General features: G+C 41.6%; 1 protein-coding gene across 2 annotated transcripts in view; it reads left to right on the top strand.

Annotated features, from left to right (window-relative positions):
- PARD3B (par-3 family cell polarity regulator beta) overlaps positions 1 to 18,154 on the top strand; it is an 893,411-nt gene extending 875,257 nt beyond the window's left edge. Inside the window, exon 23 of one of the 2 annotated variants that reach the window (XM_036237191.1) lies at positions 16,171 to 18,154. In XM_036237191.1, coding sequence (XP_036093084.1) covers positions 16,171 to 16,528 — 358 coding nt within the window. In that variant the 3' untranslated portion in view covers positions 16,529 to 18,154. The remainder of the gene's footprint in view (positions 1 to 16,170) is intronic. The other variant, XM_036237192.1, reaches the window with a different exon arrangement.
- Positions 18,155 to 27,809: the final 9,655 nt, after the last annotated feature.

The raw sequence follows: 27,809 nt of genomic DNA, 5'->3' as shown, positions 1-27,809 counted from the left end.
AGAAGAAGGAGGAGGAGGAGAAAAGAGAGGCCCATATTTATCTGGGCTTTACTTCCAGGTCATGTCATGGCAAAGCTTAAGCCCCCCAGGGAATCTTCAGTTACTATGGCCCTTCCTGGTCTCTGGCAAACTGCAACTCTCCAAGTCCCCTAGGGTGCCCTGGCTCATACTTACCACACTTTCAAAACCACAGGAGAGAACCCAGGCAAGTCCAGCTGCCTCATGCTGCCCCTGAGAACTAAGCTTCCATGTTCGTAGGCAGTAGAATAGTCTATTTGCCATTCAAATAAACACCATGAGCCTTATTACTCCTTTTATAAAATCAGAATGCCATAGGATGAGATTATAGTCTCATGAAAGTCAGGCTCTCCAGATCTCCTTCCCCAAAGCAATTCCAGACCCAGTCCCACCTCCAATGGTGTATGTGAACAGAGACACAGACAGAGATGAGAAACTGATACAGGCTACATGTGTCTGTGACTGGAAGGAAGAGTAGCAGGCTAGGCTAGAAGAGATGGGGAAGTCGTGTCGGTATCTTCTTTTTTTTATCTACTAACTTGGGTCTGAGTAGACAGGAATCTCCTGGCATGTTTTATATTTATGCAACTAATTGCTAATTATTTGAACATTCTCATTGTTGTCACCTATTTGGGTAATTGCTAGAGGACAAGAGTTTGGAATTATTCATTTTCTCAGAAATAGACTAACAGAGTTGTGCATGTAGTTACAAGACTTAGAGGTTCAGGCATCTAAACTTAAAGGAAGTTACTCAAGGACCAAAAATCCATCAGAGACCTTACCCCATGCCTCTTCCCTTTCCTCTCCCACACCCTCTTTATCACAGTTTAAAGAGAGAACTATTCTAGACATTTTGCTTTTCACCTTCTCTGCCCTGGAGATGTTGGAAACTCTGCCCGGGGTTGAGATGACTGCCCACTGCACCAGATTTATCTCCTGTCTTCTCAGCAAAAGAAGAATTCTCATTTTAACATGTCCAATAAAAGCCTTAGGCTGCTGTGATTGGGTTATATACTTAACCATGAACAATCACTATGCCCAGTGGGGTGGAATGTTCTGATAGCCAAGTCTGGCTCCCTTGCTACCCTCTGGAGTCACCCATAGAGTAATTCCATCTGAACCATCTGGACTGAGAATGGGCATGGAATGATTCCCAAAAAAAAAAAAAACAGAATACTGGTACCAAATAAGATGGGACAGATGCTAGACAGGAAAAACAGCAACTTTTCCATCCCAACTCTAATGACAGGAGAAGAAGGAAAGACATAGTAAACGAAAAAAGAGAAAAATAGAAACTCTTATCACACACTTATAAAAAGTAGAATGAGGGCTAAACCCCTAAAAAATGATCTGTCAGACAAATGCACCAAACTGGTGCATTTCTGCTTCCGGATCTGATTGTCATCTGACCCAGAGACTTCAAGAATGTTTCCTCAAGTAAATATAATCCAATGTTTCATTCATCCAGCTGGTACAATATAAAAGAAAAAGGCACGAGAGTTGGAGATAATATGTCTCTTTTGAGATCATGCTTCATGGTCTTTTGGCTGCTGCCCAACTTCCTTTGTTTTTGGTTGCACGCATCTACAACTTCCTTTATAGCTACACATGCATTTGTGTTTGTGTCTCTCTGAGAACGTAAACAATCCTCTAGCAAGTCTTCCATCAGTTCTGAAAGAAGTGGTCTCAATGCGGACACACTGATAAATAGTAATTAGTCTTAAAGAATATAACCAGGACTACACACAAAAAAGGACAACTATTTAGAGAGAAGGTACATTTTAGTGTATTTTGTGCAATTTTTTTAATGAACATAGTCCGTAAATTTGGGGAAAGTGGTGATAACTTGCCTCATTTCCATCTGGAGAAAGAATTTTAAAGAAGATAAAGGCCTCTGGACATATTTGAATATTTGTAAGACTGAGAAAAGCCTGTAAGACATTATAGAAATTAGGAATAAGCAATAAAAATTTAGAACAGAGGAAAAAATAATAACAATAACTTGGCCGCCCTTTATCAGTCACTCGCCATGCTTAGGCACTGTGCTAAGTGGTTTATAACATTCTAATTTAACCCTAACTACTCAGTGAGGCAGGTAACCATTACTAGTCCAATTTTACAGATGAGAAAACTAATATTATATTACAGAGGATAGCAACTTTCCAAAGTCACAGATCCATTAAGTGGAAACCAAGGACTATTAGTGCCTAACTCCTCTGCTATTCATCTCTTGATATTCCTAGCAGGGTCTGTGTCGATGGTCAGAATTGTTCAGTGCAAAGCTGGCTGAGATCTGAACACAGACAAACCTAGAGGTAGAAAAAGGAATCAGGAAAGTCTCCAGCAGGAGATAAAAGAGGAGGTTCTGGTGGTCGAGGCCATCAGAGACAAAGAATTCCATCCAGTTTTGACAAAAATCCAAGATCCCAGCAGGCAGAGGGGAGGACAGCCTTGGAGGGAATCTTATAAAAGACCGAAGACAAGAAGTTCTATTGGCATCAGGAAGTTCCAGCAGCAATTGAAGACACCCAACCTTAGACATTAAGATTCAGGGCTAGGAACTCATTCCTTGAAGGATTTTAATGGGTAGGACAGAACCTCAGGAGAATGTGAAGGGGTAATACTTATACTACCTTGTAATTGAGTAGGGCTTTGTTGTTTACACAGGGCTTTTCCATACATACGTCTCTAATTTGATCTTCTCCCAGTGACTCTATGAGCTTTTGCATTATAATCCCCACTTTTGAGTGAAGGAAATGAACATGGAAAATTCTTACTCAAAGTAAGAAGCAGATCCAGACCTTGAACCCAGGAGTTTTTACAGCATACAGACCCAGGGCTCTTGTTTACCATAGAGCAGCCGATGTCCAAGATGGGAGCTTGGTCACAAGATAACCAGAAGAATGCCACTTGCCAGGGGAGAATGGTACTGTGGCTGGAAGTCCAATGAGCATTTTGTTCTCAGTAGGCAAGTGTAAGTCCACTCAGTTTAAAGAAAAGAGAACTCGTTTTTCCAACAGGAATCTGTAGATAGCATTCATTTAATAGGTATTATATTGATTGCCTACCATGGGCCAGGCACTGGGAAAACAACAGTGAATTCAGTAATAGTTCTTCCCATTAATAAGCCCATAGTTTGTTGGGGGACATTGAAGAAAATAGGTAATTAAATACAATGATTAGCAATTACACAGAGGTAGAACTTCTACACAAGCATAAAATCTACATTATATTCAAAATTTTTCATGATCTTTAATTTTACCATATAAATTTTCGAACATTATTGACATTGCTCAATAAGTTCATAAGGGCATCTAATTCAGAAATCAGAGATCAGGAAGAAATGATATCTGGGACAAGTAAGTTTTGACACGTAAAAATAACACTTTCTTGGCCTCTGAGCTTTCTACCCCATGTCCTGCAGTTTTCCAGCTGCCTCATTTATAGTCATCATCTCTCACTGTCCCCTTCTCTCTGCTTGCCCATATCCAGCTCTTCCTTCAAGATTTCCATAAAGCACCCCTTACAGGTCCCTTCCCTGTAGCAGGAATCCCATGGCCCTTAGTCAGCATTGCGCCATGTTGCCTGTCTTATTTTTCATCTTTCTTCTCTGTCTCTCCAGCTAGGCGGTAAGATCCTTCGGACAGATGCTGGAGTTCATGCATTTTTGTAGGTGCTTGCTATTTGAGGAATAAGATGGCCCTTTGGGCTAAGTTAACATTAGGAGCTTCATCCATCCAATACAGAGGAAAGATAAGGAGATTGTTTTTTAAGTAAGCATTTGGCTTCTAAAAGCAATTCTGATTGCCTGCCCCTGGCTAATAAAACGTTCCCTGAAGACATTTCTTTTGACCAGAAACAGCACCCAGAGAAGAACAAGTGTATCTTAAATTTGGTTATTTTTCCCATCTTGATTTTTCGTGTTATTATTCATTTAAGTAGTGATGATGAAAATAATTAACAATTTAATCCTTTCGATTGTTGTTCAAGTTGTCGATACCTTTTTTTTTTTAACCTTATCTGAGTGTGTTCTGAACGACTAAAAGATTGCTGAAACTCTAAGGAGAATTTTTGAGCTTTTGGTTTTACCAAATTGCAGTTCACTGTACCTCACTTAATCAACTAAGTAGAGAATTCCCCAATGGGATGTTAGGGAAGGGTAAGTATGTTGTAAATAAAACAATTAAAGGGCTAGTTCACACCTCATCAAATTGCTTAACCACCTGATATCAGTTAACTACATACATTCCTCATAAAATGCATGGTGGCAAGGAGGTAAATTAGAATCCAGTTTTTCTGAAGTGGGACACATCTACCCTTGAACTGAGGTCTGGTATTACACTGCCGAGGGCTGGAGTGAAACCTGCACAGTATCACCTTTTTGGCCAGGAAGATATCTGCATAATGCCTGTCAATGGGGAGCTCAAAGTCTGATCCAGAAATCCCATTAGGCAAGGAAGGTTCCCTTTATATTTGCAATTTTTGAGCCACAGAAGTAATACAATATCTTAGATTCTTTTTACCCCAATTTTCCTCCAATACACTTTCACCCATATCATTGCATTCTCTCTTATGAAAAGAAAAGCACATATTACTTTACAGATGGAGAAACCAAGGCACAGATAAGAAAGAAGTCCAGCCAGGGTCACCCTTGCAGAGGTCAGGCTAAAATGCAGCAATGTGACCTGAGGTCAATTTGGACTGGAGCCTGTGTGGTTTCCTGGATGGGTCATGAAATCATAACCCTCCCTCGCCATGACTCATTGGGGCCACCTATTCACTTTACGGAGTTGAAGATAAGGCCTGAGAAACTAAATGACTTGTCTGAAACCCCCAGAGACATTAGCCAGTCTTTGCAGTTTCTGTCTGTGGTCCATTCTCCATACGCAGCTCTCTCTAGCACAGAGCTATTGATGGAGACTTTATTTTTAAAGATTTAAGGTGGACCAGGTATGATGATAGAAATTTTAGTCTACTTCCAAGGGCCCTTCCCTTTTTAAAGTGAGTAATTTAGATAACATACACCTATAAGTGGAGAGTGCAAATTGAATGCAATAATGCAGAAAACTGGAGGTAAGACTTACTCACATGGGGCAGGGGCTGCAAACCTAAGTAGCTATAGGGGCAAGTGGGAACTATCATGGAGGGAAGCAGGTAAGAGTAGAGCCTATGGAGGGTTATGTCCCTTCAGCGGGGCAGGGGAGGGTGGCTCCAGCTGATTGCAGCCTTAAAGGGAGGTAATGCCTGAGTTTAAAGAAAAACAAGAAAGCTGAATTTTTATGTGAAAGCCCTCAATGTTTAAATGTCAGAAACTAGCTGAAAAAAAATTTAAATATCAAGTAAGCCTACACACACACACACACACACACACACACACACAGAGTGAGTGTGTGTGTGTGTGTGTGTGTGTGTGTATCTATCTCCATCCTATGGGCCTACAAGTTGCAACCTCTCTGACAATTTCCTACATTGACACATGTGGAATGGAACACATAGTGTCCACAGCACTCAGTCATAAATTTCGGATTTGTTTGTGAATTTGTTTACTTGCTCATTCTAGTTAAACGATCGCCTTAAATTCCATATAGACTGCAGCAGTCCCCAGTCTTTTGGGCACCAGGTACCAGTGTTCCTATGAGAATCTAATTATGAGAATCTAATGCCTGATGATGTGAGGTGGAGCTGAGGCGGTGATGCTGGTGCTGGGAAGCAGCTGCAAATACAGATGAGGCTTCACTGGCTCACCACCACTCACCTCCTGCTGTGCAGCCCGGTTCCTAACAGGCCGCAGACCAGTACCAGCCCTCAGCCTGGAGGTTGGGGACCCTAATATAGAGGATCCAGTTTTTTTTTTTTTTTTAGATGATTGTGACTTCAAATTCAACAAGTGTTGAGGACCTTGGTATGAGTGGTAGTCTTTTGTTTGTTTGCTCTTTCTCATCTAGTTCCCATTACAACCCTGCCAGGGGAGGAAAGGCAAGCTTAATGTCCCCATTTTACATATGAGGTCATTGAGGCTCGGAAAATTTTAAGTCACCCGGATCATGTTTCTACAAAGCACACTGCTCAATTCAAGCCAAATCTAGTGCCCCTGAGTCCCACACTATCCCCACTATGCCAAGGTACACCCTGATACCCCTTGGAACTGAAAACCCCTAACGGGCAAACAAGATCTCGTTCCAGGACAGCCTGGCAGGATAGGAAGTTTGAGGTCCACAAAAGCAAAGGGGAAGCCTAGAAGAACATCTTTCCTGAAGTTCAGAAACAAGCTGGCATGAGCCAAATGGTAAATAACGTTTTATTTGGTAATAGCTCTTTAATTTTAAATCACTTCAGCATTTACTTTTAATTAATTTCTTTAAATTAGATGCCTCCTACTTGTAAATATTTGCTTTTCTATGATAAGCTTTTATTTAAATTATTAAAGCTTTGGCTTCGTGACTGATTTTAAGAATCAAGATCGCCACTGTACTGATAATAGTATGCATGTGATAAAACAAGGGGAATTCATCTCATGTTGGTACTCATGCCAGCACCAAATATGACAGAGAGCAAGGCAGCACTCAAAGAAAATAGAAACGAGACTGAATTTTCAGTTTTCTTAGAATTTTTCAAGGACTAAATCAATAAATCAGGGAGTTAGAGAACAAATGTAGTATGCAATAATATCTGAAGGAATTCACAATAAAAGCATGTCTTGCTCTTTTTTAAAAGCACTTATCAATGGCTCTGGACCCACATATTAGTTTGCTAAAGGGGGTAGGAGTGGTGACATGGAGGGGGTTGTGGAAGGTCTCAGGACGGTAACTGTACAAGAACATGGGAGGCAAAAAAGAAGTAACGATGAGAGCAATTTCATAGCCCCAATCAGTTTGAGCTATTATATGCCTTGATTTGCTAGCTACTCAATTATACCAGCATCAAAGGCAAGGATAGAACCTGAAGAAACTGGACTACAGTCAGGCTACATTATGGCAGAAAGAGAAAGGACAAAGAATGCTCTAATTTCAATGAAAGATTTGAAAGTAAGAGGTTTGTAATGATGTTAATAGCCAGCCTTTACCAGCCATGTAATGATCAGCCAAAGGATAAAGAGACCAAGGCAGAGGAGGAGCTCAGTGCTAGTCATCAGCACCCACGACTCTCTTAATAACTTTTATTATTTGTTGAAAATCATTTTGACAATACAGTTCAGTAACCTTTGTGCTATAAATCCATTGCATCTGCAAAAATGAAAGCTGAATAGAATGTAACATTATATAAAATCTGTCATACTGATGCTATCTCCAAAAGGCTCTGCCAAATAATGAGCTGGATTCTGGATGGAAGGGCTGAGTGGGGCCAACAGCTGAGCCTCGCGTGTACCCACCAGGGCCAGTCTGGGACTTTGGAACCCGCTTAGCACAGACAGGAGATGAGGCTCGGAATTACCCTCCATACTTGGGTGAAAATGATCATGAGGTGCTTCAATTCCACATCAGAAGTAATACAGAGAGGCCAAAAATGCTTTTATTTATTGTCTGGTGGAAATTAGAGAATGGACCCATTGCCTTGGTGCTGGGCATCAGGAAAATTGTTAGAATAGAAATTTCCAAAATATTCCCAAGCATTTGTGGTTGAATCAGTTATCAAAATCCAAATTAACCCCAAATGGAGCTCCAGGGCCAGGCTGTACTTCCTTCAGTGAGACCCCTCCACTTGAAGGTGGGGCCAAGAAGCTCATATCACCATTAAGAGAAGGATGAGGAAAACCCTTTTCACAGGAAACCGAATGGAGATGAAGTCAAGTCAGTGTTTGGAGGTGCTGATGTCAAAAACTTCCTACCCAAAAGCAAACCCAGCACTCCTGATTTTTACATTGGTCCTTAGTCCACTTGTCTTTCAACTACCTTATAAATTAAGTGCTAATACTAACATGCTCATTTCTTAAGGCAGAAAGCAAACCCAGAGGTTTATGAAATATGTTAAATAAATCTCACTTAGTCTTATAAATTAGGGAGAAAAGATTATCTGATGTTAAAAAAAAAAAATGTCTTATTGCAGATCTCATATTCAGGCACAAGCAAACACCGGTTTACAGGAGTTAAATTTGAGAGTATCACATCCAAAAAATGTAAATGCTCACACAGTTTCCAAAAGAAAACCGGACTCTTCTGTCTTTACAAATTGTGCCATGTTTTCATTTGAGAGAAAATGCAGTGTGTTCGAAATTGCCTCACAGTTGGTGGCAACTGGCTTGACAGTTAAAAAATTCAACTGTCCTTCCAATTCATGTGTGCTAGGCTCTGTGCTGCTGCTGAATTGCTCTCCTGTGAAACTGGCCCACAACTTTGGCTGCCTGTCTCCTAGCCCTAATACACTGTTGCTAGTCCAGAAAAAAAGGGGATTTGAGTAAAGTAAGTATGCAGCAATGAGGATGGACAGCCAAGAATATTCAAAAGACCATTTTCTAGAATCCAGTGCCTGGCTGAAGTGAGGATGGTAGAAGGATTCTAAGTTTCTGGTATGGCCGACTGTGTAGATTATATCATTCTCCCAAAGGACCTCTGGGGCTGTAGCAGATCTGGGGAGAGGTAATTGTTTGATTTTGTACCTGAAAAGTAGTAAGTACCTAAGGAACCTCCAAGTCAAGCCTTCCCCACAGGTAATTTACGTCACTCTCCTGCTCCAAATGCTACTAAATAAAAATCACACTCAATCCTTCCTCACACCACCCCTGGGATCATGATCCCCCATGACCAGTTCCAGAAATTTCTCCTGACTGAACTGCCTCTCACTAACCCACTCTTCATTAGCCAGAGTCAGAAGAATGTCTCTGATCCTCCTCACTGGCTGACAGTAGGCACACTGAGAGCTCAGAGGCTACACGGTCCAGCTTCATAGTCATGTATGTGGCCTCCAAGACAGTCTGTCTGCGCTTGAATCTGGGCTCTGCTACTTCCTATGTGACATTGGTCAAGTTACTTAATGTCTCTGTTCTTAGTACCTATCTTGTAATGCTGTTATGGGAAATAATATGTTGATATGGAGAAAATGCTTAGGATAGAACCTGGCTTGCTGTAGACATTCAGGAAAGAGTTGCTATGCTTGGCAACCTTCGAATCTTTGCAATTCTAAATCCAGCTTTAGAGTAGTAGCACTCTTCCCAGTGCTTGTATTTCTGTTTCTGAATTCCAGAATAAGAAAATTTCAGTGGCAGGATTCAGTGGGATCTTAATGAACTCATGGTATGGAAGCCCTTCCCCCCAACACACAGGTACGAAGGTATATGTATTTAAGATTCATTCACTGCAGTCCTCTACCCTTAATGAAGAGGGATTCTGATGATCTAAGACTGTAAGTAGTTTATATCAAAATCCTCCTATGCCCAAGGCTTTAGAAATTAATGGCAGAGGAATGGGGTCAGGTAAAGATATGGCAGCAGTATGAATATCTGAATCTCTTTGGATAAGATATGTGAATATCTTATCCAAAAATTGTATGTATTACTCCAAAAGTAATTATAATCTACATTGATCAGGGAAGAACAGTCCTCATAAACACTGAGTTTTTCTCCTAGAATGTCCTCTCTCCAGGCAGTGACTTTGGCCAGAAACTGTATAGTGCTTCTCCTAAGGGGCAAGCGAAACCATCTTTAGGATTCAGGACCCCACACTCTGATGCTGTTGGTCCTCCAAGTCTGACCTTGAAATTGAACTGTTGTCTCATGAATGACAATTGGATAAAATCCTCAGTGTTTCGATATTGAAATTCCAGGACGATTATTACAATAGAAAGAGAGAGAGATGATTTTAGCGGCTTAACAAGTTATAATGATTTGTTCCTTTGGTTGCCATTCTCTTTAAATAAAACCTCTTTTGTGGTTAAAAAGACCATGGGGTAATTGCATGCAGGTATCGCTCAATGGAGTTCATGACTTTTTTGTGGCCACTCACAGCAGTGTTAGCTTTCCACAAGATTCCTTCTCTACATATGCTCTCATGTTACCCTTTTTAATTGTCCTCAGCATCCACTTTAAAAATCTTGCTCCCCCTCATAAATAAAATTATTTTAGCAGGACCATTTTTAAGAAATACTTTTCACCATCTGAATGGATCGGACATGCTTAAGGGCTATTTTGCGGATAACATCTGCTAAAGGATTAGATAGAATCCCAACCTCATTGCATATAAAGTTTGTTAATAACTGAATTCTTGGCTTGTGGTTAAACAGTGAAGAAATTAAATGTGGGTGATCAAAATTCTGCAACTGTCTTAAACTGCTTCAGAGATGTCTTCTGAGCACTCAGTCATTATCATTCCTCTCCCATTTTCTTTACAAACATTTCCTTGGTGTTTACAAGGCCAAAGCATCTACTGATGAATCTCTTCTCACTCCAGTTCTTAACAAAAAGCGAGAGTTCTTTCCTCATAACGCCGTGGGAAATGTGAGTGGTGAAAGTGGAATTTCTTTCAGAAATCGTTTCTATAACAAAGGCCATCAAATGATCATTATATTTTATGAATCTGTGAAATCTGCAGCGGTCACAGCTATGTGGTATACAGTGCAGAGGGCTCTGCTGACCCTGGCCAACCACATTCAGGCCTGGAGCAAGGATGAAGGCCTGGTAGCTAAAAACCTAGCACTGAAGGAATTCTAATAACAGACTAAAAGCATCTCTGTCTGCATAGCATGAGGGACTCAAGTGCCTATGAGTGTATTAGATTGTGCTCATCTTTTTTAGCTTTGCCATATTTGTAGAAGAACCAGAAAAGAAAGCTCCAACAGCAGCTCACCACTAAATAATCTGTGTGAGGTATGCTTGAGAGGAGTATGGCTTTACCAGGTGTTGACTTTATGCCAAAAGGTACAAGTACCTCTCTTAGCACCAACAGTTTTACATCATGCCATTTCCACCCATTGAACCCCAAATTTGGTCACAATCAATTATTACCACAAAAGAAAACCCACAAAGGCTACTTTGAAAGTTAAAAAATTGTCTTTGTTTTGGCAGCTAATAACACACACAGTGTTTTACAGAAATTAAGAGGAACAAGACTCTGCCTTTTGGAAGCTTTTTCTTAAGTAAGAAACCCAATGCTTATATCTAATGTGGACATACTCGCCTGTGCTCATAAATTCTTTATGGCTTTCACACTTTGTATGGTCTTCCTTATTTTTACACCTGCTGAACTCATCCCGTCTCAAAACAAACTCTCCTGTAGTCACTGATGTGGCTCACCGCTAGCTGTTTTTCTCGTTATTTTTTAGCTTCACCTGTCCTTCCTCCTAAAGGAAGCTCATTGGATGAATGAAGTGCTGATTGTTAAACTCAGCTGTGATACACAAAGGGGAATCGTGATCCACTATTTAGTGCAAGGATTTGTCACTGATTTTTAAAGAACAGAAGATTGACATCTTCTTTTCATAAATTATATAGCAGATTTGAGTTTTCTCCCTTAGTAATGTCTCCCTCACCTGAATCCCCTCGTTCTCTTTTGAATGAAAGGTAAAGGCATAGAGTTACAGAAGAAAGCAGAGAAGTTCGCATGATTCTAGCCTCTGCCTCTCTTTGGCATTAGTGGTTTATATCAAAGTCATCTGTGATGTGTATTTGGGAGGAGAAAAGGTTGGGAGAAGAGGGGAACTGGACATTACCTCTACCTCTGGTTGGTGTTTATCAATCCTCAAGTTCAGGTACTTGAAACTGCACCTAGTTTTCACCTTGGACATTGTCTCCCTGAGACTTTTTATTTGAGACCTTGTGTACTTTATTTTTAAACATGTATATTAAGATGTTCCTAGATTGTTGTTATGACAAAAACAAAGGAAATTTCTTTGCTGGGTCATAATAGAAAGAATCCTGAAATGATTCTTGGATAAATACACTTACCGTGCACCAGTTAGTCATGTTGACCTCACTGGTAAGTCAAGGCAATTAAATTCTAGTCCAAGATTTATTAAGAACCTACTGTGCTTCAAGTAATATGCAAGACAACAGAGTTAAGATAGTATACTTTTGTTCTTGGCAAACAAGACAAAGATAATATTCTGTGCCCTGATAAAGTGTAGTCATTCTGTGTTGGACTCAATCCAACTCCTTTTTCTAGCCCACCACCTCCCCTCCTCTTTCCTTCTTTCTTTAAAAACTAGAAACCAGTCTTACCTCAAACATTGCCAGTCTCTGGCTCTCAGTGAGAATCCACTTTCTCCTTTTATTCCTCTTCCCACCTACCTATTTCCAGCCCCTACACCCATATGACCCACTATAGTTATTGTGTACATTTGTAGGTTTTCTCTTTCCTTTCAACTCCTTGAACAAACTCAACATACATTTCAGGAGCACCTATGATGTGCAAAGCCCTGTGCTAAGCTCTGAGTCAAATATATGATCGCTAGATATATGAGGCTCAGTTCCTTCTTTCAAGATTCTTGTGTTCCAATGCAGTAGATATCTAGCCATGAGGCAGGGTGAAAGACAGATGAGGTAAGAATGACCAACTGTAGACAGTGCAAAAGAAAGAGATTTTCTTTGCAATTGAAGGGGTGGAGGGGAGAGAAATGCAAGGGGAGATGCAAAGATTCAAAATTGCTCATGCTCCTTCATCTTTTCCAGTAAATATAACCACCTCATTCCTAGCTAAAAGGTTTTTCCAGTGACTTGATCCATTCAGTACCGAACATTTCCCCATATAGGATTGTCTTAGCAAATGTATGAGCATGCCTTCCATCCTCCCCAAAAAACAAAAACTGTTTGTATGCAGGGGCTGGCTGGCTATCTGACCCACTTAGCATCTGATTTTCGGCCCCTTCTTTGTTTAATGAAAAACAGTGACATGCCAAGATAGCAAAAAGAGGAAAACCTGTGTAATGAAAGGGATCCTTACTGTTTCTTCACATGGCAATACCGTATAGCTTTGCCATGTTCGGGCTTGAAGGTTAACATTCATTGCATCTACGTGATTGGAACCTGTAGTCTATGACAGTTCCGATGAGTTCTCGAAGCAAAATCTGAATCCTTTTGGCCCCTAGATGTGAACCTAAATGAATGAACCAAAAATTGAAAAAGAATAAACAGTGAAAAATGTGGAAAAAAAAGAAAATTTTAAAATATACATATTTTCATGACAGCTTCCTCAAAGAGTTATATTATAAAGAAAGCAAATATAGGTGTGTTTCTTTTTCCTTAAGTAAATATGGTTGCTGGGTGAGATTTTCAATGGAAAGTTTTTTTTAAGAAAATGATAACACATACAAATAAAAATCATGAGGTCACATGAAAAATGAGGAGTTATGAAGTTTTGATACATTTGCTGTTTGGATCCTTATTTGCATCAGAATCTCCAGAGGACGTTGCTCCTGGATTTCTTAGGCTTGACTCAAAACATGCAGCATCGGGCACTGTGATAAGCGTTTCTTAGGCGCCAGAATGAACTGGTTTTTGTGCTTTCCTACAAATACAAAGTGTCACCCAAATAAGAAACTATGAAAAAGGAAACTCAAGATTAACAAAGCTAAAATTTTAGCTCCCTCTTCTTTTTTCTTATCAAGCCCTGTAGTTATTGAAGAGGACTTTTTTTCTGTTTAAAAATTGTTATTTTAAGCATGTGTGTGCTCACAGACACGTGCACACATACACACACACACAGTATTCACAGCACTTAGAGTTGTTCTGCCAAAAATCTATAGGAAATGCTCAATTTTGAGTAAAAAGTCATTATACACAACAGCAACTCCCTCACCCAATCAAAGAAAGAAAAATTCTTCTAACACTCTTTGAACCTTAAACAGTGTTTTTATAGGCCAGCTCATTGTTTTTCTTCCCTCTGAAAAATTAAAAACGATAACTGTTTTGATAAGTTATACAGAGAAAGACAATTCCCATGATTTCACTCCTTGACAAAGAACAGCTACCTTACTTCTTCTCTGCCCCATGTAAGCAAACTCACAGATATAAAATCTCCCCTCTGAGGAAGCAATGTGGGACCTACAAAACTATCTTGCGTTCTGCCCCATCTACCCAGAGGAAACCTTCCTGCCTCTAGCGTGAGAGGTGGAGAAGTCGCAGGGACGAGGTGTGGGAGAAGAGATAGTGACCACAGCCTGCTGCCGTGGTGGCTCTCAGGGTGGCTTCTGCTCTGTCACCACTTGATCTGGGTTTTCTCTCAAAAAAAAAAAAAAAAAAAGTCATGCCTGTCTTTTATAATGTTCTGTTTCAACAGAGAGAAAGCTCCAGGGAGAGAACAGGACCCTGAAAGTCCAAGGCCTGGAATTCCTCCTTTCTCTCTTTCCATTTTAAACAGGAAACATCCAGGCTAAGAGGGTCCGGAGGGAGCATTGGCTGTGTGTTCATTTTAAGGCAGATAATGTTTGTGTGTTGCAAATGTCAGTGATTTATCCCAAGGGCTTAAAATGAGTGCAGAAAAACCACATGTTTCACTTCATGCAGAGAAATATCTTCAGTAGACTTTGAGAGAAAGCACAGGTTAAGGATTTTTTTTTTTAAGCGTTTCGGAAATCTCTAACATGAACCAAAGGAAATAGAAATGAGTGCGGGGGTGGGAGAGGGGGTTAAAATATTTTACGATAGGAGATATAATGAATCCTGGAACTTTCCTAAATCAGAAGTAAAATTCTAAAGGAAAGAGAAGATGAAATCCCGATCGTTAATTTCCCAGGGCTGAAGTGACGGATTATACATTTGTGCTCTATTTGTCATGGGTAATTTAAAATGGAGCAAAGCATACTGCACTGAATAATAGCAGCTGATGCTATAATAACTTGTACGTAAACAATTTAATTTTTTTATCTGAAAACTCTCACTAACTAAATTACCCCAAGCTCAAGGATCTATTTTTCATTATTATACATAGCCAAATTAAGACATAAAATGTAGAGAGAGAATGCTATTGTTCATCCTTATGAATGCGCTCACATGCTGCTTTCCACATGCTTGGCGCTTGGAGCTTGTCAAACCTTCATTGATTTGGGGAACTTACAGAGCTGTTTTAACATCAAACTCTGCAGATTACAGGGTGATTTGGACCCTCATTGACGGTGCTTGATTAACCACAGACATTCTGTTCTTACGGCCCTGTCAGTTCTTTCAAGTGTTCTACCAGTTTGTGCTCTGACGTTGGAGAGCTTTTCATTAATTACGATTGTTGCTGTTTTCTTTAAAAAAAAAAAAATAATAAAAGAGGGGGTGGTAAAATGTGGGAAGGATCTGCCGATGGTGGTGGTGAATATGTGCACAGAAGGTTTATGGGATTTTAAGAGCTGCAAACAGAACTCATCTGTTTAACCCCAGGCTAGATAAGATGCAGTCATCTGTACATTGTTTAGAGAAGTATTGCTTCTGTTATGGCAAATGGATCAGAAGATGCTTGTTGTCTTAGCACAAAGATTCAGACAGGGTCGCTTTCTGTTAGTGCTTATTCTTGCCCTGGACCTTCCTGTGTGCCTACTCATTACAGTGTGTAACACACAGCTGGCTTGGCTTTTCCCACTCTGCTACTGGCCTGGTGGTGCTTCTTGTCTTTGTGGGAGAATTGCTTTATATCAAAATTGTTTGTGGGTAATTCCCAGCTCTGGGTTAGGACTTTTTCTAGGAACTACAGAGAAGGGAGGACACACTAATCCACACGGGGATGTGACAGAAGCCAACCAGAGGTGGACCAAGACTTTGGCTCCTGTACATTTCTGCCATCATCTGTAGGACAGGCTTCAATGAGGCAGAGAAGGGAATGAGCCCAACCTTGAGAGTCAGGTTCTGAAACTAGTTTGGCTACTATAATAAAGGCCAACATAAGAGGGTATAAACAAGATAGAAGTATATTTCTCTTTCATGTGCCAATCTAAGTGTAAGCAGTCCTGATCCGTATAGTGGCTCCATGGTGTCGAGGGCCCAGGCTCTTGCCTTCTGTTCTCCTTCCTCATCATGTGGCTTTCTCCTGGCGGTCTAAAATGGCCACTCCAGTGGCCAACAGGAAGGAGAGAAGGGAAGAAGGTCCCCACTCTTCTTCTCAAGGACACATATCACTTCCGCTCACATTCCATTGGCCAGGCCTAGTCTGTATCCACACCAGACTGCATGGGAGGCTGAGGAATGTGGTCTTCGGCTAGGCAGCCAGCTTAGTAGCTGTCGATATATGTTTGTTTTTCTCTTTCCAGGGGCGGACCAGCTGATCCAGTAGACTACCTGACAGCAGCACATCGAGGACTCTACAAGGAGAGGGAGCTTCCGTATTACCCAGGGGCTCACCCTATGCATCTCACCAAAGGGAGCTATCCCCGCCCCCCGGATCTGAGGGTCGCGGACCTCCGGTATCCCCAGTACTACCCGCCCCCACCAGCCCCCCAGCACAAAGGACCCTTTCGCCAAGATGTTCCGCCTTCGCCTCCTCAGCACCACAGAGTGCCAGCCTATCAGGAAATGGGCAGAGCAGGGCCCCGAGGGGGCAGCCCAGACCAGTACCCCTACCGAACCCAGGATCCCCGGCAGAAGAACCCCATGACCGCAGCTGTGTAGCTGCACATCACTGAGCTCAGCACAGCCCAGAAAGGAAGACATCCAACACCACCTTGGCCCTTCCTTCGGGCTTTCTTCCTGTTAAGAATTCTCCATGGTACAGATTAAGTTGTTCTCACTGAGGTTGTAACATCTGACTGCTAATCAGAGGGCAAAAGAAGGGACAAGAGTTTGGAGGGGAAATATCAGAAGCAAGAGAAAGGATAGAGCCGTAAAAAATAATACTGCCTGATATTTGAAATGCTTTTAGAATGGTTCAATTCAATGAGGGTGGCATTCGAGCAGGCAAACAACAAAGGAGACGTACTACGTGGTGCCTTCCTGGACGGGCGACCTGCGTGCGCGTGCCCGGTAGAGTTGGCAGCACGCGCGCGGGCTCTGCCCTGGGTCATCATCCATTCAGAAGCTGACCTTTGGCCCCCTTATCAGAGTTGTTAAGTCTGAAGAGTGGCTGCAAATATGGGCATCTTAAGAGAGTAATTTTTTTAATGAGGGAAAAACAACAACAACAACAAACATGACTTGTGACCTCCTTGAACTATTTTATACTCAGAGGAAGACTACATTCCTTTATTTGTAGAATTTCTCAGGTTCCTGGCACCGTTCATTTGGTATTAGTGTTTCATTTTTCCTCATTTTTTTTTATATGAAAGATGCAAATGCAGTATTAGTGTCCTGGGAGAATGTGAAAAGTCAGTTGGAGCCTCCAGAAGGATTATATTCCAAGGACCAAGGTGATCTAGGTAAAAGGGCTGAAACTCCTGTGATCCTCACTTTTCTTCCTCCTACATCCCAGGCACAAAAATGGAGATATCTGGTTTCAGAGTCATCCTCAAATCTCTTGCCTGTCATTATTGTAACAGGGGCATTTTCTTTAAGGTTCCCACTTGAGGGCTAAAGTGTACTTGAGAAAAAGAACACGGATTATGTCATACAGGAAGCAATGCCCTAGAGGTGCCAATTCCAGACTCAGTGCCAAACAGTGCCATCTGCACCCGGGGATGGGGAGAGGCTGACTGTGACCTTTGGAGATTGATAGCCAGCAGGTAGTAGATGGAGGTGACTGACAGTATATGTGTATATTTGTGTGGGTGTGAAAGTGTGCGATTACCAGTCTGGAGAATGGAAGATAAAAATGTCTTCTGGAAATTTCGATGAGTAAGGGAATAATAAAGAAAAAAAAAAAAAACAGAAGAGAAAGGAGAAGAGGCATAAAAATAAGTCATTCTGTATCTGCTATATTTCATTAACAAAAGTCAGGGCAAGACCAAGGCCAGGGTCTTCCATTGGAAAATGAAAGTCATGGCTTTGAAAAGCTGAAAGCCCACCCTCCAAAACCCATCATCATTTCTTTTGAGCTTTGCAGCTATTTTCTACTTATTTCAACAGACCATCTAAAACTTATAACCTGACCCAGACGGAGAATGCAAACAAAAGACAGAAACGGTAAAACCTGGGAGCAGCAGTTTGTATTGTTCAGTGACTCTTGAAATACTTTAAGCCTTTCACATTTCTCCTTCATTCCCTCCCCCAAATAAAAATGTCTTGAGTTCAGTTTAGAGGTATTTTGGCTGAGATTAGAATACCTCTAACTGATAGGATTTAATAAATTATAGTATTATTGAATATATAGAGTTCCCATCTAACCCAGTTTAGTCTTTTTTTTTTTTAATTTAAAATAGAGTTTTGTTACCAAGAATGATGCAACTGCTGGTTTTAGACTTAAATAGTGTTATTTACTGGACTTTAAGAGGTGTCATTTTCTAAATTACGATTTACTTATGGCTCTCTTGAAAATAGACTTTCAAATAGTTTGTTGCCCTTGGTCCCTCTTAAGCCAGGCACCTTTACATTGTTTGCAATGTGCTCAAAGAAGTTGAGGATCTCGGGCCCTGGTCACCTAGAGGTGGAGTGGAGGTGAGCTGCGGAGTATCCCTGCCAATGTGGCTAATGCCGCCTTCCCCTCAATCTAAATAAATATTTAAAAAGAAAATGGCAAGGTGAGGGAAATGTAACTTGTTTCAAAGTATTAAAAATCTGCTCTCCAATATATTTTGTTTAACCAATATCTGTGGACTACTGGACAAGTCATAATTTTCCTTCTGGATTAAGGTCAAGGCCACGAAAGGGGTGACCAAGGGAGGTAGTATAAAGTGAGATAGCCTCTGTGTATGGGAGAAGCAGCCCTTCTAGGAAGAATGTCCATATTTTCATCACTGTTGTCACCTTGAGAGCGCAATACCTCCTGCAGGCAGAGTCAGAGTAAACTGCTCCAAGCACAGTTTTGTTTTGTATACACAGTCAGTAAAACAGTTGCTAATCCTACCATGCAGGCAATGGTGTAAAGGTATATTAAAGTGGACCACGAAAAAATTATAGCAGTTCTCTTGCTTGAAGCATATAACACATGCCCCATTTGACCCTGCCCAAAATAAGCTAACATATATATGACAGAGGACCTGTCAAGCCAAGCAACAATTAAGAACAGCTTGAATGTAAGCTTTATAAATGCCTGTGTACCTCCCCCCCCCCCCCACCAATTGTCACCACCCAAAGGTTACAGAACTCTTTCCCAATATTTAGAACGGGTTGTTTAGAGCATTTAGAAGACTAGGCTATAATCAGTAGATGCCTAGTAGTAGGAAATAGTTCCCGATTTATTATGGCCTTGGAAAAACTCGATCAGGTGTCTCATTGTAGTTCAGAATGCTAATAGTCCCAGGAATAGGTGGCCTGGGGAGACAAATCCATCAACATATACCCACCTGGCTCCTAATCTGACCGCTGGGTCATTTAAGGCTTGAAGTGATGTTTCGGCCTCAAGTCACCAGATATTTTAAAGAGCTCCGCTTTCATCTCTTTTTGCGGGAATAGAGAGATGAAAGGGAGCAAACCACTGGAAACCTTTTGACGTTGGAGTATTTAGTCCTCTGCAAGAGAGAGAAATACAATATCTCATTAACCTGTTGTGTCACTGGGTTGAGGCAGTATCACTCCTGATATAATAATTGCTTCCTCACACTATCAAATCAATGGATGAAAGGCAAGCTCCAAGACAAGCATTTACTTAAATCATGATTGAGTAACAAACCAATATTGGGGAAGAAAATTACCATGAAACTTATTATTAATAGATTCTTAAGTCTAGGTCAATGCAGAGCAAAGATTTTATATTCAGGAGCACAGTGAGATCCCCCTGTCAACCTGTAGAGGAAACTACACACGTTGCCTGATAGGAGAGATTTGATACCACTGTGGCTCGTTTTTGCCATAACTAATTAAAATTAAAACATGATTCATCGTTCCTTCCAAAGATTCGTGAACATCAGAATTAAACCTATCTTCTGAAGGAAATCCACCTGATGGCTTTTGGAGTTTCCATGCTCAGAGGTGGTACTCATAGAGATCAAGTCTATGAGTGTTTATTTGCCTAATGTGTAACTGCTGCATTTATCATTATTATTAATTATTATTATTTTGGAGGAACATTTCAGGGGGATAGATCTGAAGAGTTTGGTGTGGAGAGAAATGTGTGTCTGTAAAATTTCCATTGGCATTAAACTGAAATCCACAATGAATGGCCTTCAAACCAGTACTAACCCGGTGGGTGGACGCCCTGCTGCTTTCTCAGTCCACGAGCAACAGAAAGCCCGGATTTGGCGCAATTAGGCAGGAGGGAGTTGGATTCAGAAACAGTCCACAGAAGGATTTCTTTGCACTCCCAGTTCACGCTGACTTAGGTGGAAATGATGTCATAATGAGACCACAAAGAGTCTCCATAGATATCCCTACAAAGTCACCTTTCTGATAAAAAGGAATCAAATTTAGATATCTGAAATAAGCCTAGAACCTCCTATGCAGCTACAACTTCTCAGTGAAACTCCTTCTCCCTCTTATCCTTAAATAGTAATAGAATCCCACACAGCCTGACTTTTAAAGATGGGCTTAAGTACCAAACCAAGTGGAGAGTCAACTAACCCCGTACTGTCTCCTGACTCAGCTTTTTCAGAGAGTGCATCTCTGCTGTCTGCAGCGCTGTTTACTACTGGAACATAAAAACAAAACCTGCTGTTTATACAGCCACTTTTTCTAGTGTTTTCCTGTGCTTATATGTACCAAGTCTGTTCATAAGTTCTGAAGATAAATTATGTGAATCATATTTTGGCATATGGGGGTGGAGAATGAATTCTTTACAGATCTTTTAGGGTGATTCCATTTGTACCACGGAAAACATTTTGAATGTTGTTATATATGAATATACAAATTTTTCTTGTTTTATTTTGCATTAAAATAAAGCTTTATTCAGTCAGCGAGATGTCAGAGTGTTGGTTTCCACCCACGCCCAGTTTCTTCCAGGGTTTGGTGAACAAATAGATTGGTTCAGTCCTGCTTGCCCTTGAACAGCAACATCAGAGGACAGAGGACACAAGGAATGAGTATCTGCCACATGCTGGGCTCCCCGAGAAACAGATGCTGAGACCATGATGAACAAGCGGGATGTTTATTTGGGAATGCACTTGGGCGCAATCCTACAAAAGGCAGGGGAGGGAAACAGGAAGGGGCAGAGCGAGAAGCTGAGCTGCAATGTGCTACCAACTAAGGCCTCAGCCAACTCCACAGGGAAATCTGGAGCTACGCTGGCCCCGCAGAGTTGTCCAAAGTTAGGACAAGGGAGCCTGGCCTTTATGCCGCTGTGTTGGTCAGTGGATATGAGCTACCCATGGAAGGAAGATCCAAGCTCAGGCAGTTTTTTGGGGGGAGGCAATTCTAAATGAGGTATTCACAGCAGCTGTTTAAAATACATTTTTATTCCTGAAGTAGGATCTGGATAGTACATCACAACATCCACAACAGAATCCAACACTGTTGACCCCTCTCTCATACTAGAAACTCTCTTACCTTGTCTACAGTAACATGATTCTGAGTTGGTTTTCTTTGAGACCATCCTTGTGTTTCCTACATTCCTTTCCTGGCTTATTCTCAGAACTCCCCACAGTCTCCCTTGCAAGTTCATCCGCAGCCAAGGTTTCGGCTGACATTTCTGGATGGATTTGCTCACCATCGCCAACTCAGATCTGTCTCCTGAGCTTTCCACTTTCCCACTGGACACTCCCACACAGACTTTTCACAGGCCCTTTGAACTCAGTATTCCCAAACAGAAAATGTAAGCTTCTATAGAAATCTACTTATGACTCTGTCGTGGCCAATGGCACCACCATGTTCACAATTACAAATCGGAAACCTGGGTATTATCCTTCCCATTTATAACTCTGTGCCTTCTCCCCAACCCATCCCCATCTAATGTGATGGAAGGCCAGCAATTCCATCCTGCAACTCTGTTCAGTATACCCACAGTTCCTGACATCCTACTGTACCTTGGCCCAACATCGTCATTTCTCAGCCTCCTCAGTAACCTATGTGATCTGACCGTGCTTCCTTCCAGCCCATCTCTACACTATACAGACCCACCATCTGCTTTGGTAAATAAGATTTTATTGGAACATACACACCCATTCACTTATATATTGTCTAGAATTCTTTCATGCTACAATGTCAACTTCTGCTCTGCACTGCCAGAGGAATTGTTCTGAAATGGAGATTGGAGCATTTTACCATTGGGGAGGCAGCATAGTCTTGCCGAACAAACACTGGTGTTGAGGAAGAGCAGACCTCGATCTAAAATGAGGTTCAACCACTAAATAGTTGCATAACCTTAGGTAAAATATTTATGTCTCTAGGCCTCAGTTTCACCATTTATGAAAGGGAATGATAATTCATGTCTTACGGGATTATTTTGAGAATTTACTCACATCACACAAGTATAGGAGTTCTGGAGCCAGCTTGAACCTGCTCCCAAGAGCCAGTCATCCATATCTCTTCCCAACTCCATGTTCAGTGCTATCATGTTGGTAGTTTGAAATAGGCGATGTAGGAAGAATTTACAGCACAGAAATCGGCATACCCTGAAAATCGGGACTTTTATTTCCCTCTGGAGAGTCCAGTTGTTAAACATTTACTAGCACCTCACTGTCTATAACATATGTCGTTGCCCAGTAGTGAAGGAAAATTAATCCCTATCCTTGTAAACTTCCAATCTCTCTCTTGCTCACTTTCTTGCTCTTGATCTCACAAACACACACACCCAGACACACACACACACACACACACGCACATGCACACGCACACGCGCACACACACGCACACGCACCTTAAAACCTTTTCAGGTGTTCCTACTGACATCTTAAAGTCTAAAGTCCAAAGCCCTTCAAAATCAGTCCACTGCGCCTCTTCCCCCTCTTGTCTTATTACTCCTAGCTTTTTTATATCTTGTGCAATTGTTAATTGCAAATTACTTCTATTTATTTGAACGAGGCATGCACTTCACAGCCCCATACCGTGGCAACACACAGTAAGCACAGCTGCCCCTGCTCAAAATGCTCTTTATCCTACGGATCCTTGCTCATCCTTCAGGTCCCAGGTCGAGATCTTTCTCCGTGAAGACTTCAAGTCAGAAATTGGAGATTGGCTCCCTCACATCCATCCCACCCTCCTGTAGCAGGACTTACTGCAGGCCAGAGGTGCTAAAGCGGAAGACCACATTTTCCAGATTGCTCATAGCTTGAGTTCCACACGAGGCCCAGCTTCTACCAATTAGACCAAATGCTCTAGAAGACAGGACTGAGGCCCAAGCATGCTTCTGCCAACAATGCACAGTAGCAGAAGCACTTGGTTGTACTGCAGAAGCACCCAGTCTAGCTTCCTGGGGATCACGAGGCTGTGTGAGGATCATTCATTGTGTGAGCATGGATCACAGCTGAAGCAACGTGATTCTGCTTCCAACAGTGGGGCATTGGCTTTTTGAGGCCCTGACTTTCTGATCTTCGAAGGATAGCAACTGCAGTGGGCCAGTTATGTAATGTTGTTGATCTGAAATTTATATCTGGAAGCCCTGCCTAGAGCCTGCTCCTCCAGCCCTTCCAACAATCTTGCAAACACCTAACTCCCCACATTCAATTCCTTTCTGTTTGAACTAGCTAGAAGGGACTCGGTTATCTGCAACTAAACCCACCAAGACACCTTCCACAGGCTTCCTCCTGAGACAGGGTTGGTAATTCCATCCCACATGTTACCAAGATACTTTCTGCAGACCCTCAATAAAACTTTTATTACCTCGATTACAGTGATTAGTTTCCATGTCTGTGTGGCCTTCTAAGGAGTATTGTATTTGTCACACATTGCCAGGCTCTGACTCTATGCCCAAGAAATATTTGTTGAATTCATTTGAATGAAGAAATGAGGTGTGAGGATTCTTTTTCTGAATTGCTGCACTGCTGACATTCCACCTCATAGCTCAAACCATAAATCTCAAAGTCCTGTCGTTAAAGATCGCCTGGTATTATTGTTGAGGTGAATGGCGTTAGCTCACGTGTGCAGGCCAGATTCCAATTTAAAACACGAAGGAGACTAGGAAATTGTAAATGCAATGGATAATGCATTATTTAGAGAGTAAAGAGAAAATGTATTACTTACAACCCACTAAGATGGAAATACTTTTAGCGACAGATGATTACTATTATTATTGTATAATTCCTTGGATTTTAGGCAAGTGTTTTGCAATCACTCTCATTACTTGTTCCTTTCAACAACTGTGGGTGGCAAGTTGGATGGCTCCCTGGCTTTCTGTAAGGAAACCGAGTCCTATGTACAATGATACTAAAATAAAGATTTAATGAACACTATTAGGCATATCTAAAGAAACTAGAGATTACTTCATAAGTGTCTTGACAATTGAGATTTCTTTTTCAGTGGCTATGTTTATTCTCGCAAATTATTGTTTATAATACATGCTGAATGTTTTGTGATCACAGTAATTTTTAATTCTCATGCAGTCGAAGAACATCAGGTTTATACTTATTTTACAGCTGAAGAAACTGAGGCATGAAGAAGCCAACCAGGTAATCCAGAGCCACACATGAAAAAGCTGAACTTCCTTTATTATTTCTTGAGAACCTACTATGTTCTTGGCACACTGTGCTAGCTCCTGAGTGGGCTTTCTGCAATATAGGTGGGTACTTCGCTGGCTTGCATTAGAAAGTCTATCCTTAGTGTGTGCCCAGTGTGCATCACCCCATATCTTCCTAGTCACTGAACCCTCAGAGGTCATTTGTCGTGGTTAAAGATGGCCTGTGTCCTCTGGAAGAGGAAGAGAGATTCCTCAGCTGTCAACATTTAACATTCGACTATCATCCTCTTGACTTGAACCTTTATTTGGCTGGTTGTTACTGACTGTCCAAATACCTAAGTTTGCTGCATAATAATAAATGTGAAACACCATTAAAAAATAGTCTACCTGGACCATAACGACCCTTGACTTTGTATGTCTTCTGCCTAGTCGATCCAATAAGAAGTACAAAAATAAAATGAGATTCAATTGTAACCCAATGGATACTTAGACGCTGTTAAATATTACAGAGTATCCCAAACATGAAAGAGCTTTGGATTCGTCCCTCAAAAACCTGAGAGATGAGTAGGAGAGAAAAATAAGTATACAAAGAACCGAAACTCAATGCTGAATGTGGCGAGTGCTTGAGGGAGGTGGACGACGACAGTAAAGACTGACTTTTGACTTTGAGTATAGACAAGATCAGAATAGGTCTTACGGAAGATACGGCATCTGAAAAAGCCTTAAAGAATGGTAACAATGTAAACAGGCTAAGCATAGAGGGGTTTTGGCTTTCTAGATAAAGAACAGAATACAAGCATCTGCACAGAAAACCATCATATACATATGATCTGGTGGCCAGGGGTAAGACGGGTCATCTGATGGGAGAGGGAGAGTTGTAGTGTAATAATAATAATAATAATAATAATAATAGCTAATATTATTCAGTGTTCAGCAAGTGCCAGATACTGGTCTAGATGTTTTTCATAATTTATCCCATTTAATTCTCAAACTCTATAAGAAAACAGAGCCTTAAATGAATTAAGGACCTTGCCCTTAGAATTTCAGATCCAACAAAAATAAGTTACTTAGGGACTCCAGTGACAGGTTCTTGGGAGAATTGCTCACATAAACGGGTGTTTAAATAAATAAAGGTGGCCCAAATGAAAGCGTTATGTGAGTTGAACTAGAAAAATTCATCAAATCATCAGCCCTTACTAGAGAAGGGAGGGCTAATATTTATTGAGTGCATAGGAGCAATACTGGTTGCTTTCCCTACATTTATCTCATTTTCTCTTCGCATCGATTAAGGCAAACATCCCCACTTTACAGATGAGAAAACTGAGGCTTTACGAGCCTAAGAACCAGCTATGGCTAGTAAAGTGGCAGCTCTGATCTTAAATTCAGCTCTGAGACCCACAATGCTCTTTGCTACGCCAACAAATAGTAGAGATTAAAAGCAAATCTCAGTGCAATTTCTTTTAATTCTTCATAGCTTACACTGTTACTATTTAGAATGAGGGCAAGAAAATTGAAGAAAATTTAGAAGGTGTAAATGCAGATTTTGACATTTTAGACCCAAGAAACAGGCAGCCTTGTGTTAGTTCCACTATACATTAAATTATAATCTATGTAGACAGCAGTTTTGAAAGGTATCCAGGCAAATAAGTTGTCCTTTTGGCTGAAGTCAGACAGGTAGATGAAACTTTGATGACTTAATTCCCCCAACTATTAAAGGTAGAAGCAGACCAGGACCCTGAGCTGGGAAGAGGCTGCCAGAAAATTTATTAAGAGCTATAAAGTGCAGCGCCATAATTTCAACAGGTTATCTTGCTTCTCTGGCTAATTGTTTTCCAAGGTTTCTGAGCTCAGAACCATTCACCATTCTTATCACTGGGGAAATGTGCATGCTCCTTAGGATATTTTCCAGCATGCAGCCACCTCTGTCCTTCAGTCACAGCTGTATTTGTGCTCAGAAAGCTGTCGATTAGATTTAAGAGCCTCCCCAGCCCCGCAACACACTGTCTCACTGCTCTTCACAAAGAATGGTGGTGTCGCCCTTTGATTTATGGAGAGTGCAGCTTAAACCCAGCCCTGTGCTTTATTAAAGCAGCTTTTAGTCATATTATACCTCCCCAGTTCTGAGCTCCCAATAGCTTCCCCACCCAGGAGTCAAAAATCCCTTCGACAAGCAGCATTCAGGTGACTGAAAAGCAGGCCCTCTGCCTTGTGTCCTCTCACCATCCGGCCTCCTGACCCTCCAGGTGAGATGGCGGACAGGGAAGGGGGCGATGGAGACAGAGGCAGATCCCTACTCTCCAGGTGGCCCTTTCAATATCAGATTTTCTCCTGACCCTCTCTTGACCTTTGCAGTGTGACAGCGTTTGGCCTGGGGCTATGCCTCTTCACAGTGATTTTTTTTTTTTTTTCCATCTAGGCTTTACAGCAGAAGCCTCATAGAGGTGCGCCATACTGCTTTGGGACCGACCTTCAAAGGCTCCTTTAGTCTGGGCTGTGTTCTGCAAAATGAAATGACAGGACGCAGGCTGCTAGTGCAAAACACCGCGGAGTAATGGGCATATAAGGACCTGCAGGTGAACCGACTCCCTTAGAAGCAAGCGTCAGGTGCGTGAAAGCTGGCTCTGTCCCAGAACATGGAACTTGGCCTCTACTGATGCGTCATCCTTCTTCCCCAATACACAAACCAGACCTGTGCCAGGTAAGACTGGGAGTAGGGAAACTTGAGCACTCTACAAGTGCCAGCACGCTTTGTTGAGAAGCAATGAGGTCCTTCCCAGGGAACTGACATTAGGAGACCTCTGCCCTTTCCCAGTAGTGTCCCCAGCTCCCTCGGGAGCTTTCACTACGACTTTACTGCTCTCTGCCACTCAGATCCTACACCATCACCCTGCCCCAGCAAACGCATTGGAGTGGAGTTGGTAAACAGAGCCACATTGGGCCAAGGTTGGGGAGTAATAACTGGCAGATCCACCCTCCTCCTCCCCCCAGTTCTCCAGGAGAGGATAAGCCATCCTAGAGTCAGACACTGTGGTGGATGTGTTACATGTGGCTCTTGCATTGACAAGCTGGGTGACCCAGCTACTTACGGACCACCTCTTCGCCTCAGTTACCTATCTCCAAAGTGGTAATGATCATGCCAACCTCATAGGGTGGTGTGACGATTACATAAAACAATGTACATGGGGCATTTATTATATCAGTGATAGTAGTGCAATATTATTGACCATTATTCAAATGCCTTGCTTTTCACAAAGACTTTGACTAGAGATGGTACTGACATAGCACATAATCACCATGAGAAAGCGTTTTCTCTCCAAT

Source organism: Rousettus aegyptiacus, unplaced genomic scaffold (genome assembly GCF_014176215.1).
Source record: "Rousettus aegyptiacus isolate mRouAeg1 unplaced genomic scaffold, mRouAeg1.p scaffold_m13_p_2, whole genome shotgun sequence".
Classification (NCBI taxonomy): Eukaryota; Metazoa; Chordata; class Mammalia; order Chiroptera; family Pteropodidae; genus Rousettus; species Rousettus aegyptiacus.
The sequence above is the reverse complement of the archived record's forward strand: the minus strand, read 5'-3'. Positions and strand labels throughout refer to the sequence as shown.